This window comes from Pleurodeles waltl, chromosome 9 (assembly GCF_031143425.1).
Source record: "Pleurodeles waltl isolate 20211129_DDA chromosome 9, aPleWal1.hap1.20221129, whole genome shotgun sequence".
Taxonomy (NCBI): Eukaryota; Metazoa; Chordata; class Amphibia; order Caudata; family Salamandridae; genus Pleurodeles; species Pleurodeles waltl.
In genome coordinates, this window is record NC_090448.1 from 779,876,583 (window position 1) to 779,890,168 (window position 13,586).

The 13,586-nt window shown below is 43.1% G+C and overlaps 1 protein-coding gene across 1 annotated transcript; it reads left to right on the plus strand.

The window, feature by feature from the left end:
- Window positions 1-2,415: 2,415 nt before the first annotated feature.
- LOC138259967 (toll-like receptor 5) lies at window positions 2,416-10,459 on the plus strand. The gene is made up of 2 exons (XM_069207979.1): window positions 2,416-2,550; window positions 6,218-10,459. The coding sequence occupies exons 1-2, from the start codon at window positions 2,517-2,519 to the stop codon at window positions 8,176-8,178; spliced, it is 1,995 nt and encodes a 664-aa protein (XP_069064080.1). The 5' UTR covers window positions 2,416-2,516; the 3' UTR covers window positions 8,179-10,459.
- Window positions 10,460-13,586: the final 3,127 nt, after the last annotated feature.

The following is a 13,586-nucleotide window of genomic DNA, read 5'->3' on the forward strand; positions in this document are numbered from 1 at the left end:
CCAGAGGGAGGCGCAATCACAATGAGGAGAGGAGGACCCCCTGGAAGACCCAGGTAAGTCCTTATCTCTTTCTTTGTTTTGTCGTTGTCTGTAAATGCTGGTACACAAACAAGGACTGAAATGGCCCTGGCCTGGCTGTCGGTTCAGGCCTCTTGTGCACTGGCCTGTCCCGTTTGCACTGCACACGAGGCAGGTCGGTGCACAACAGGCCTGGCAGCTTTTGCTGCCTACGGCCTTAGCCTGCATTCAGGCCAGATCCATAGGCAGTGAAAGAAAGCTGCCGTTTCAGGCCTCTTGTGCATCGGCCTGCCCCATGTGCACTGCACACAGGACAGGCTGGTGCACAAGAGGCCTGGAACAGAAGCTTTCACAACCTCTGGCCCTCCTAACTGCACCTGATCTCAGAAGCACTAAGCAGGGTTGGGCCTGGTTACTCAGGCCCGAACCTGCTTAGCGCTTCGGGCACACACAGGACTCCATGGGTCACGGAACTCCGCCTCCGTGGAATTCCACAGACTTTTTATTCAACTCTGCGAAATTCCACTGAAATGGACCCTGTGAACTCCGCCCAGGCCTAATTACAATACATTAATCTACTAACAGCACTATTGCTCACAAGGTTGTCCGAAATCTACTGCTTTGGTACCTGCAGGCCACTACTGGATGGATATTGTAGAGTATTTACCCTGGCAATCTGTATTCATTGCGCATGCTGTGGTTTGCTTCTCTGTCATTCCTAGGATTACTGTATGGGATACCTATCGTGGCTGCCTACAACCAGTGCATACATGTGGACGTCTCTTTCTAATTCCCAAGTGGACTATCCAGATAATTTACCACAACTCCAAGTAACCAGGGGACATCTCTTATGGTACATTTGAGTGGACTTTTTAGAACATTCACCATGGCTGTCTGTATCCAGTGCAAGCTTCGCAGATGCACCTGTCACTCTTGGGTGGACAGTTTAGAGTATTACTCATCACCCATGACACCAAAACACTTTCCACAAAAGTCACGCCCGTATCCAACACCCCTTTGACCAGCCACAGCAAGAAATCCTCTATGCTCCATAAAGGCGCTGCGACCAATATCGTAATAAGGGCACCCTTACCATCATCACACACAAGCCTTAAAGCCTAAAACAGTTCCCACCTAGGCCAATGCAAGTCGTCATTCTTCCAAACATGCACGCCTCTAAGTTGTAGCGTTCCACAATTCTGATAATACTCTTAGGCGTCTCAAAACTGGCGCGAATCCCTTTATAAACCCGAATACAATACACTGCAGAAGCATCCATGTGCTTACTCCTGAAGTGAAGCAATAGGCGCGTTCGCTCTGGAGAGGCGGCACGTAGCCAACATGCTCGCACATGACCCTGGATTAAGGTGCTGTGACGTTCAGCTGGCATCGTACTCTCACAGGCACAACTATAAAGGGATCCTCAGGGCCGTTGGCCAAGAACCAGGGCCTTCCAGTGATATCTAGTTCAACTGGTTGTAGGTTATGAGTTAAAGGCACTGCACTGGAACCTTTTCAGCATGATGGAATTCCCTGCACCCCTAACAAGAGAGCCAAAAAAGGCGCGACCTCCCCGCCTTAAAACCAGTCTCTCAAGACACGGTGCCTGGCCTCTAAACACGGTGCCTGGCCTCTAGACACGGTGCCTGGCCTCTAGACACGGTGCCTGGCCCCTCTTCTAACCCAATGCTGACTCAGATATCTCACACAGAGGTCTGCTAACGCACCTCTAATTTTTGCTCATTCGTCTCCAGGGCTATGCTTAGTTCACCTGACACACTTCACCTCTTCACCGTCAGCTGCACTTTCAGTTATTTCATAACAGTGGCCGCCAAACTGCTCTGCCGGTGCCCTTTAGCCTGCTGCAAAACCCTATGAACGAGTTAATGCGCACTCAGGACTGCCGATGTGCGTCAGTCTTTGATTAGAGAACTTTCTGCAATTCTAAATCAGGCGCCACACACAGAGAGTTGTGCAAGCGGATTTATTTCTAAACCCCAGCCCTCGCGTTCTTCCAGTGGGGGTACCAATAAGCCGCTCTGACAATAGACCCCAATGCTGGCGTGCATCACCCATGCCATTCGATTGCTAAGAATCTTCAAAAGTATCTGCCAGTGTGTTTCACTCATGATTTTCGAATACCCCTTGCAGTAGCCACACACAGCAATGTCGGACCCGCGCCTATCACAGTCAATGCTCCTCAGCTGACCTGCCTGTGAGTTCAACAGTCAGAGGACTTGACTTGCACAAACATGAAAGGGATACAGAACTGTTTGCGTTGTTCATGGTGGGGGAATTTCCCCAACCGTTTCCCTGAGCGCGAGAGTTGCCAAATATTCAAGGTAAACAGCAAACCACGTCAAAGCAGGACTTCCTCCCAGCGGTTACTCCCATCCACCACGAAGCTTAAATAAAAGCGACACAGTGTTAACAAGCAAGGCTATGAGGAGAGCCCAACCACTGGAAAAACGCGTGGAGCAAACCCGCAAGAAGAAAGAATGACCCTCGCAACCATCCGTAGCCTCCAAAACGGTGAGTACTCTCCAGAGTATTTTCACAGAACTGTTAGACGCAGCGCTTGATAGGCACCCGTTGATCTGTACCCAGATTACATTTTACCAGTTCCAATATTACCCCTGTCTTTGCCTACACCACACTGTTGGGCTTTTAGCTATTTTTGTTTGCTAAATAATGCTATCTCCCGGTTGAATGCATTGCTTTCGTTGGGTTCTCGCGAAGCATGCCCACGTGTTCCATTTATTGTGTCTATAGCTAGCCAGAGTATCCATTAATGACCAGGGACCCCACGTGTTGCCCCTACAAGAATATCATAGCACAAATATTGACAACTAAAAAACAACAACTTGGAGATAAGTATAGATTGGTCAGAATAGACTATTCTAAATACCACATCTACGGACCTTGCAGATGTATATGTATTTTCAAGTTAAATATATGTGGTATAAATTGAATAAAACTATACCTTAGTAATATTCTGCCCATCAATCTATTTTTGCTACAATATCTTTGTAGTAGGATATTTAAAACCCGATAATTTTGTACTGTATATGAAGGAGATAATAACATTACATGATATAAATATGCATATTTTTATGGGAGATTGGTGAAACAATGTACTTTTTATTTTCAGTTAATTTTTATTGATGTTTTATAAGCGTTCGATATTCTCCTGAAGGATACATCAATCAATAAAAAACACTGAAGACCACGTATATTACTGTGAGTGCCTTCCCTAATTGCCCTCAGTCAAACCACTATCCTACTTTAGGTCGCGATCGAACACAGCAACCAAACTCCTGAATATTGTTCAATGCCAGGCGCTATGCTTGCTTGATCTAATAGCCTATTGACTATCACCCTTCTCCCCCCAGGGCACGGTTTCTTCTGCCAGTCCACTAGCCCGTAGCCAGTATAATTAAGCCCACCTAATGATTGGGGAGTGTCATAAAACCACTTCAGTGAGCTATAAATGTTATCACCTATTACCTTATCATGGCGATTGACTGTCTCTCCTGAGAAATCCTGCGCCGTGACTGTGGTGCCCCGCTTCCTACTTAGTTTCCTAATCACATTGATTTCAGCTTTCACCCATCTTATTGCTTGGCTAGAGTTATTGATAGGATGTCCCCATTTAGCAGGTCATAAGGTCATATAAGTTAGTCCCACTAGGCACATTTGGCAATGTCCATGTGGCAGCCCTCGGCAGTCTAAGGCATTCTCATCCCATATGGAAGAACAGCATTTCCTCCTGTCCATGCCTAGGACATGGATTGGATATGTAGGGATAAATGTGGCCAGTCTCCTGCGGAGACTGATTCGTTTGGTGTAGATAATTGAATTCTATGCACTTCAATATAGAGTTCCTACACACTCTCTTCAGAAAAACTCTAAAGGGGAGGCCATATGTCTAATTAAGTTGACAGGATCATTTGTGAGCTATATTGATGCTCGAGCCAGAGCAGGTGAGCTGCGAGGACGGTACTGAACCTAGGAAGGGCTGTTGCCCGCTTTGCATTAGGGAGTAGATTCTTTAGGTAGTGAAATCAGTTTGGGGAGGCGACGAAGGTAGTTGGGTGTGGAGGTCTTGTGGAGTACAGGTAACAAGCTTCTGATGAGCGATAACCAGGCGGTGTGTGGTTGATAACCTTAAATCCAGGGGGCACTGAAACTAACGGTGCAGCAGCTTCTGCAGTTCCCCAAACCTGGAGGCAAATCAGTAAGACAACGGGAACCACCGCACTTTTGGTTATATTGTACATCTACGTTCGAGGTTTGTGGCTTCAAAGAGATAGCATTGCTGACTTTTGTTACTCTGATGATCAGGTACTATGGAGGATGAAGAATGGGGTATTAAAAAGGTAGTAATGTTAAAATAGCTCTTTTAACGTTTACAAATATTTTAAATGGACTCATTTTGGAGTTTTAATTGCAGAATGTCGTTGAAAGCAATTTCTGAAGACTGAGACAACAAACCAATACATATTTACTGGTTGAACCCGTTTTTTTTAATCAATGTCTTTGTTAAATGACTCATTTGACTAAAAATTGAAACAATTTTTCCACCTAATGAAGAACATTGCATCATAATGCACCAAAATCAAAAATAAAACGTTTTCTTTTAATTTTTTCAGAGCAGGTAGTGGTCCGTATTTTCATTGCCATTCACAAAGGGGAAGGGGTCCCATTGGGACCCCTTCCCGTTTGCGAATGGGTTAGCACCAGTTTGAAACTGGTGCGAACTGCGATTGTTTTGCGACCGCATTCGCGGTCACAAAACAATCACACATACCAACTGGATTTGGTATTAGAAAGAGACACCCTTGTCACGCCGCTTCCTAATACCGCATCGCAAAGCCCAAAGTGCGATTCAGTAACTAGTTACCGAATTGCAGTTTGGGCCTTGTACATCCCAAATAGCATTTTTAAAGTCACAAATTGCCAGATTCGCCCTTTGCGACTTGAAACATGCTTTGTACATCTGGCCCTTAGTGCTTTTTGTTAACTTACCACATTACTCGTTCAATAACACTATGATTTTTAGACCCCTCTAGTTTAATGAGACTATGCCCCTGGCCAACGCCCACATTCAGAAAATTGTTCTAGCCCCCCGTTGGAATGCCAGCATAAGGAGTTTGTGTAGGTCCTGTTTTTGGCAAACATGCACTAGCTTGCGTTAAGTATGAGGCTGTTTTTGTGTCTAGAGAGGCTGAAAGGAATCTGCGTATCAAGGATTGTTACTTGTTCTAAGAGGGGCTAAGAATAGTGTGGGATCGACAAAGAGGCTGTTGCAATAGTCAGAATTACTCCTTACTATAGAGTTGATCTGGGTGGCTCGCAGGAAAAGGAATCAGATTAGATCTTTGAGAGATTCTGGAGCTTATTTATGAGAGACTTGTGATGCTGGAGTGTCATTATTTCTGACACTCCAGAGGCACAAACCTCCCAACCATATCTATGAGGCCACGCAAACCCACTTTGTGTGGCATTGAATATCCTCAAAGATATGGAGTAAGACAAAGTAGCACAAGTTGCAGCGTTGTCTTACTCTGTGCCAGGGAGTCATTCCATGGGCGTTGCAGTGGGTGTTCCCACGCAACACTCATGAATATTAACACATTCCAAGATTTACAAAACTATGTAAACATGAGGATGCTTCAAAACATTACATTTTGCCAAGGGAGGCGTAGTGAGGAGAAATATGTTTACTTCACATCGTTTTTTCCGCTTTCCCTTTGTGTGCATTCTGCAGGACACACAGAAAGAGGAAAACACCTTTCTGGATTGTTTTTGTGCAGGAAGGTGCCCCTTCCTGCACAAAAAATATCCTGCATCAATGCAGACACCCTGGTACCATGGTCACATCAACAAGGGAGTGGTGGCAGCCATCTTAGGACTCGGGACTCAGGTCCCATGCCACCGAACTGTGGCTCAGTGAGTGTCACATTACTATATTTATGCAGAATGGTGGCTTACCTCTGTATTGAAGCCTGAGCACGGCCACGCCTTTGCAATAAGGCCGTGGCCGGCCAGAAACTTTCAACTAAAGCTTCACCACTTATCTCAATGTGACAAACAATCCTGCAGTGAATCAGGAAGTGTCTGCTGGGCTGTTGTTTTAGTACCAATGTGGAATTAATACCAATAAGTCTAGTCTTAATAGATTTTATTTTCTTTCTAGGTACCATGTTTTGCTGGATCATCCTCCTTGCCACATGCTCAGCCATGGCAGCCCCCAGCAGCTGTAACCTTAGGCTTGTGAAGAATACCATTGTGGCGAACTGCATGGCACAGGGACATTTGACCATACCAGATATATCTCTATCTACAGAGGTGATTCTCCTGTCTTTCAATAACATCACATACCTTAAAGAGTCTTCCTTCCCTCCCCTGGGATGTGCCAAAACCCTGACGCTGGGCATGCAGTTAGCAGGCAAACTGTATATTGGAGAGAGTGCCTTCAGGAGGCTTGGAAACCTGACCTTCCTCGATGTGGGTGGGAACAAACATCTAATGCTCCATGACAAAGCGTTTGCAGGCCTGGGCAAACTGGAAGTCCTTTTGCTTGACCACAGTGACTTAAAGGATGGAGTGCTGCAGAACAGCTACTTTGAAGACCTTCTGTCTTTGAAGAAGCTGGATCTCACAGGCAATCAGATCCAAATGGTAAGGCCTGATCCCAGCTTCAGTGCCTTGAAGATGCTGCAGTCATTGCACCTGAAACTCAACAAAATCAGTGCATTGTGTGGAAACGATCTCCAGCACCTTCGAGGCCACCATCTTTCTCTGCTGGACCTCTCTTCTAACCAACTGTCATATAGAGATTCAAGAATGAGCCAACCAGAGTGTACCAACCCCTTCTACAACATCACCATCGACACCCTGGACATCTCCTCCAACGCTTGGAATGTGCAGGGTGCTGAACAATTTTTCCAGACTATTGCCGGAACCCAAGTGCGTCATGTGCAGATGCAATATTCTAGCAGCATAGGGAGCTCCTTTGGTTTTGGAAACATACAGGATGTCAATGAAGCAACATTTTCTGGGTTGAATAAAAGCAATGTCTTGTCCTTGGATCTCTCAAATGGATATATTTCCAGGTTGTCCTCCAGGGTCTTCTCAAGCCTTCCTCAACTCCAGTCACTAAATGTGGCCTCAAACAAGATCAACAGGCTTGACAAGGAGGCCTTCTCTGGGCTCCATAATCTACAGACACTGAATCTGTCCTACAACCTTTTAGGTGAGGTGTATAGAGAAAGTTTTGAAGTTCTGAAATACTCACCCCTTCAGTCCCTAGATCTTAAATCCAACCACATTGGTGCCATTCAGTATAATGCTTTCAGTGATTTAAGTTCATTGAAATCTCTCAATCTGGGAGACAATTCCCTGACCACTATCCCGTCTATGCAGCTCCTTAGCCTGAAAAATGTATTTTTGGGAGAAAATCGAATAAGGCACGTCTATGGCATCCTTTCGTTTGCCGGCAATGCGACCCTCATTGACTTAGCCTATAACCGCCTGCAGGATCTAGGAGAGTTCCGGCAAATCATAACTATCAGAACACTGGAACACCTCTTTTTGTCTCACAACATGATCTCTAGATGTTCTGCCAACCCAGAGGCTTTGATTCCTGAAGACAACAATCTCCGTATTCTGGATCTGTCCCACAACTCCTTGGGTACAGTGTGGACCTCGGGGGCTTGCCTGAACATCTTCTGTAATTTGAGGAAACTGATATCCTTAGACCTATCTCAAAATTATCTCTCAACCTTGCCAGAAAACCTGCTTCAGGACCTGGTGTCTCTACAAAATCTAGATCTCTCCAGTAACTCAATGTCATCTATTCCTAACCAGCTCTTTGAGAGTCTGGCATCGTTAAAAATTCTGAGGTTGAAAAGTAACAGGTTTGTCACCGTTTCACCAGTGGCGTGGATGCATTTGCCATCACTGAAATTCCTGGATCTTAAAGACACCTCTTTCATATGTCACTGTGGTCTGTTGGATTTTGCAACATGGATGAATATAACTAACGTGACACTGATGGTCCCGAAGGAGAAGGTCCCCTGCCTGGCCCCTCCAAAATCATTTCAAGACACTGCCCTCCTCACATATATTGAGAGAACCTGTCTAAAACAAAACTGAGGAAGAAGTGGTAATGTTAAAAACTTGGCGAGAAGAGCTACACTTTTTATTACAAAACCCGACAGAATGTCATTGCCACCTAATCAGATTTCTGATTGGAAGAGATTGCAGAATGTAATCCATTGTGCTTTTTCTGCTTTATAATTGAAGGGATTACCTCATTCAAGAAAACTATCCCTTTAAGTTCCCTTTGGACTGAGAAAAAGTCCAGCGTCAAGACATTGGCAGGGATGCTGTACAGAAGGGAGAAACTGGATGTAACCTCCTCAGGATATCACCCCTTGACCTTGGAGTGAGGACAATGCTTGCACATTTGCTAGTTGTGATTTTGTGGAGGCTCATTTCTAAAATGAAATATTGTCAACATTATCAGCGTGTAACCTCTTTTCCATCAACTGCTTGTATTTTCGATTTTTTTTTTGTTAGATGGTACCAGGCTAAAAAAATATGTTGAACCAGGGATGTGCCTGAAAATTCTCACCTGCAGCCTCTGTGTCTGCAGCCTTCACTGCTATGCAATGAAAGAATACAACCTAGCTAACAACCGTATGTGAAAGTATTTCCCTTAGCTAGCTATATTAGCTTCTGATGTTAAGCCTTCATCCAACTTCCTTCAATTACCTTACAAGCCAATTCTCCCAACCATTCTTTGATGTCATTAGCCAGCTCTCCCTACTGTTCCTCCATATACCCACTAAGCAGTCAACACAGTTTTCTAATTAATTCACACTTTCATCCACGTTAATATCCATTTCTTCACATCTCCATCATCAAAGCACACCTCATCTTCAGTGACTATATAGTATGAGTACAATACAAGTCTATCACCAACGCAATATTTTCTCCAATTTCTTCACACTTACAGTCAACATGCCCCACTATTTCCTTCACAACGGTAGGGCACTAGGATACCGTGAACAACTCTATCGTTTTTTTTAAATGTTGTCTCCCAAATACTGTTTACAAAAATATTAGTTTAGTGGGGTTAATAATAGGGAATTTACAACCAACAAAGAGATATTTTTTGAATGATATTTAATCCACAATATTTTTTAGACAATATTTTTGTTCTGACATTCAGCACTTCACATCTGCATCCAGCCTCTAATTCATACCCCATCCTGCATACTCTAAGGACAATAAGTCATTATGTAACATTATGTTACTAAGCTTTTTTTAAGCACAGCGCTACCCACCGTAATGGTACAAGAGCAGTAGATCAGTGAAAAACATACCTCAATAATAGCAGGTCAAACTTTAGAGAAAATGGGGGAAAGGTTGTTTCTAACTGCACATCAAATGCATTACTCACCCTTAACGCGTTTTGCACTTAATTGTCCCAGAATTGATAAGCAACAACAGAGACGCATTGCCTTTCTGTCTGGAGTTTCCTAAATCGTGCCACAAGGACCCTGCAAGCTCCTCAAGAGTGGACAAGGGCACTAAGGCTCACATAAATTGAATCTTCAAAGGAAAGTGCAGGACCAATTTTATGGAGCTTAGGGTGGACCATAGAAAGATACCTGACTACAATCTCTGGTGTACCAGTATTCAGTGCAAGAATTTAACAGCTGCAATGGAATGGTTGCGTCTTTAAAGACTCAATAAGGTTAAAGAAGTTTTGCAGATTTAGTAGATGTTGGATCGAGTGTTTTGAGAGAAGAAAGACAACTGCTGTGGGGCAGAGTTAATTCAAGACAGAATCATCGTCATAACAACTTTGCTTCCACGAGGGAGAGTCAAGAAGGGAAAACTCTTTCTCGAGGTTTTTAGATGGTTAGAACAGGACTTAGCACCCTGAAAATTCAGTGGCAGAGTAGTGTTTAGGATCCTGACCACTCTTTTTCTTCCTGTCAATGGTTTTCACACTATTTCAGTAGGCCATATGTCAGACGTTCGGCTCTCTGCTGCATGTGCCAAACATGATCTCTGTTTTCAAGAAATTGATTGTCATCCAGTTGTCAATGGCCAGGATACAAGAGGTAAAATGCCAGTTCCTTTGCTCTGTAAAGGGGAGGATGTATGTGACGAGGAAAACACAATGTAAGCATATCTCTGCATAAACTGTGTACCTTTGAATGCCCTCCCTATAATCATAGGGATAAATCAGCGTCAGTGCATCCTGAAAGTAATGTATACATTAGTCCTCATTTATATAGTTTTATATGTTTTTTCCTGGACATTTCCAGTTAGTTCATCTGAATTTTCCTCTAATAGAATGTCTGCTTTGTAAATGACTCTGCGCTCAAGTTCAATATTAAAGTTTATTTATGCACACTCACTTTGTCATTGTCTTCCTCTCACCCTTTATATTCATTACTTTTTAGTGGTTCCTTCGCTTTACAAGACATAATACAAATGGACTATTAGAAAGGCAAAAAGAAAGTAAATTGATTGCAGTAAGATCAATTAATTAGCTAATTTTACAGCGCCTTTTACAAAGTGATTTCATCCTCACCAAGCAGTATGTGTAATTCCCAAAATGGTATAATAACAATGTTTTAAATCATATTTCATATATTCCTTGTGGTTGAAGAGGAACCTTGACCAAAGGATGTAGGAGTGCTGAACAATAATCGAAAAAGATATCTGTTGCAATTTATTACAATTATAACAATATTTCCAAGAAAAAAGTAAGGCTCAGAATCAACATAAAATACTTAGGCAAACATTTTAAATGAATTCCTAATACAAACTCCACATCCCTGCTAATGGCAACGCTTAAACAACCCCCCAACTCTATTTGAAATTAACATAAGCGGTCTCCTGAGAAAAAAACCCCAGAAAATACCTCTTCTTTCGCAAACTTTATTCTCACCAGGAAAAGAAACAGCTGGCGAGCTCAAGATATTCCACACAGTATTCAGGGGAAAAGTTCCCTGTTAACTCTCTCTCCTCTGAACTTAACACCATCCGTTTCTTCATCATCTCTTAGATGGTTACTGGACATACACACCAAACAGGTCACACGTTGGACCATTTTTATGTCCCAGAAACTCTGTGAGACTTTTCTGCCCCTACCCTGTAATCTAGATAGTTGTATTTTACTACATCACCTGACACGTCCCCTCCACGACATCAACTGACATTACATCATCTCTGTGGGAGTGGCGGATGGAGAGGTGATCCCCTGCTCTTTAAAAAGTAATAAAAAGTTAACTATTTTAATTAAATATTCCTCACCCATAATCTATTTTATGTAACCTAACTTTGCCTAGGTTACTTCAGGTGATGTAGTGGAGTTCGTGTACTGGTCAGACAATGAAGTGGGATGTACTTTTGGTCATGTTTTATTGTTTTGAGGCACTGAGTCAGTGCGTTCTTCAACCACAATTAACATAGCCAATGCTTGTGAAAGGTTGATCGTCCTTTTGGCACAACTCATTAGTCATCTCATGTTGATGGTCAGTTTGGTACCCTCAGATCAAGTATTAATTAGAAGCCAGCTCGAGAAGCACAAACAAAATACATTTGCAAAGGAAGGTTAATAAACTGTCTCAGTGTGATTAAAGGAGAAAAACTCCTAGTCACATAATTAGAAATGATATTTCCTCAACCCTACTCCATGGAGGACAGTGTGCACTACAAGTAAGATCTTAGAGAATGTGAAAAAGTTATTTTCAAGCCATATCAGAACACCTTTGTTTCTCTATCTCTGCACATGACAATTCCTCACATCAGTTTTTAGAGGAGTCAAAAACATTTTACTGCTAGCATGCTGAATGAAGGTTGGAACTCCAACACAGGACTTCTGTGATGAGCTAATAGGGTTGGGTTATTTAACTTAACAATTCAAAATATCTATGATCCACTATGGAATTGTAGATAGCAAATGTCATGGCGCCCACGTCATGTTTCTTTACATCTTGAGAACACAGATGGCCTCTTCAACTGCTATTATGACCCAGGATCCACAACTGATGGCATTTGCCTAGTGTCACCTTTCCAGCTTTATCCCTGGCACTTATTTCCTTTCCCACTGATTTGTTCAATCTCTGCTTGACCTCCGGCTCAGTGGCCATGGGAATGGTGGCACCACTTGTTAAGAAACAATAGATAATTCTATGGGGCATATTTATTACACTACATTTGTGTCTTTTGTTTGACGCAAAAGTGGCATTAGGTTGGCATTTACCATGCGCCATATTTACAAAGTGGCGCAATGCAAGCATTGTGTTGCTTTGTAAAACCTTGTGCCACATTATGCCTGTGCAAGGAGGGGCGTTCGTTGAAGAACCCAGCTTGCCTAAGCATTGACAGCTGGATTCCTAGCCCAGTATGTAAATGGAGTACAAAAACTGCGCTTTAAACAGCCATGGACAATTTGAGAAACCCGATGGCGGAGATTCAACAGGTGCTATCCTCTTGGGTGTACCTTCTGCATTGAACAAATCCAATCACATCACAATCTTGTTGGGCTCAGCGATGTGGGGATTTCTGAATCGTAGCAGTCTGGTTTTCCACTTTTTCCAGACTGGCATTACCAGTCTTTAGTACTTCCACTTTTAAGGTCCTCACCTTTGCTGTTCATGTAGTGTACCACAAGGGTCTTTCCAATCGCCTATACTATTTGATGTTTATGGTAAAGCACTGATGCAACTAATTGGATCCCATAGATGCTCTACACTGTCGTACACAGATGACCCTCAGCAGATCTGTCCATCTTGATCAAATTCATCCACAATCTCTATCTAATTGCTGAGACTGTGCCAGCTGCAGCTTCCTCAAGCTGAATAGTAACAAGTGGGAGTTGCTACTCACTGGTCTAAACAAGCTGTTGTGTCAAGCCCTGATCAGGCAGCAACCACAATTCTTGTCAGGTTAAGGTACAAGTAAACCCCAAATTAACCTGTGCTCAACCCTCTCGTAGTTTGGAACAGAGCAATCAGGTTTAGCATAGAGGCATGTTTACAGTATTTGTGCAGCACTTCAAATAATAAAATAGTGAAAACACACCACAAAAGGACCCCACAACACTATTAGAAAAATAGAAGTGATTTTTAATAAATACAACAACCAAAAATCCAGTTCATAGAACCAGAAATAATGGGGGTTATTACAACTTTGGAGGAGGTGTTAATCCGTCCCAAAAGTGACGGTAAAGTGACGGATATACCACCCGTATTACGAGTCCATTATATCCTATGGAACTCGTAATACGGCTGGTGGTATATCCGTCACTTTACCGTCACTTTTGGGACGGATTAACACCTCCTCCAAAGTTGTAATAACCCCCAATGTCTTTTAAACTTTTTAGAGAAAATAGCGCCAAAAGATGTGAAGTGCCACCTGTGGATATCTGGTTGTGCCGGACCGAGACAAAGTCCCAGCTAGAGCTACAAGGACCCAGTTAGGCCCCATGAACATAGTACCTTTAATCCTGGGTTGCGGAGTGTTGCATGGATCCA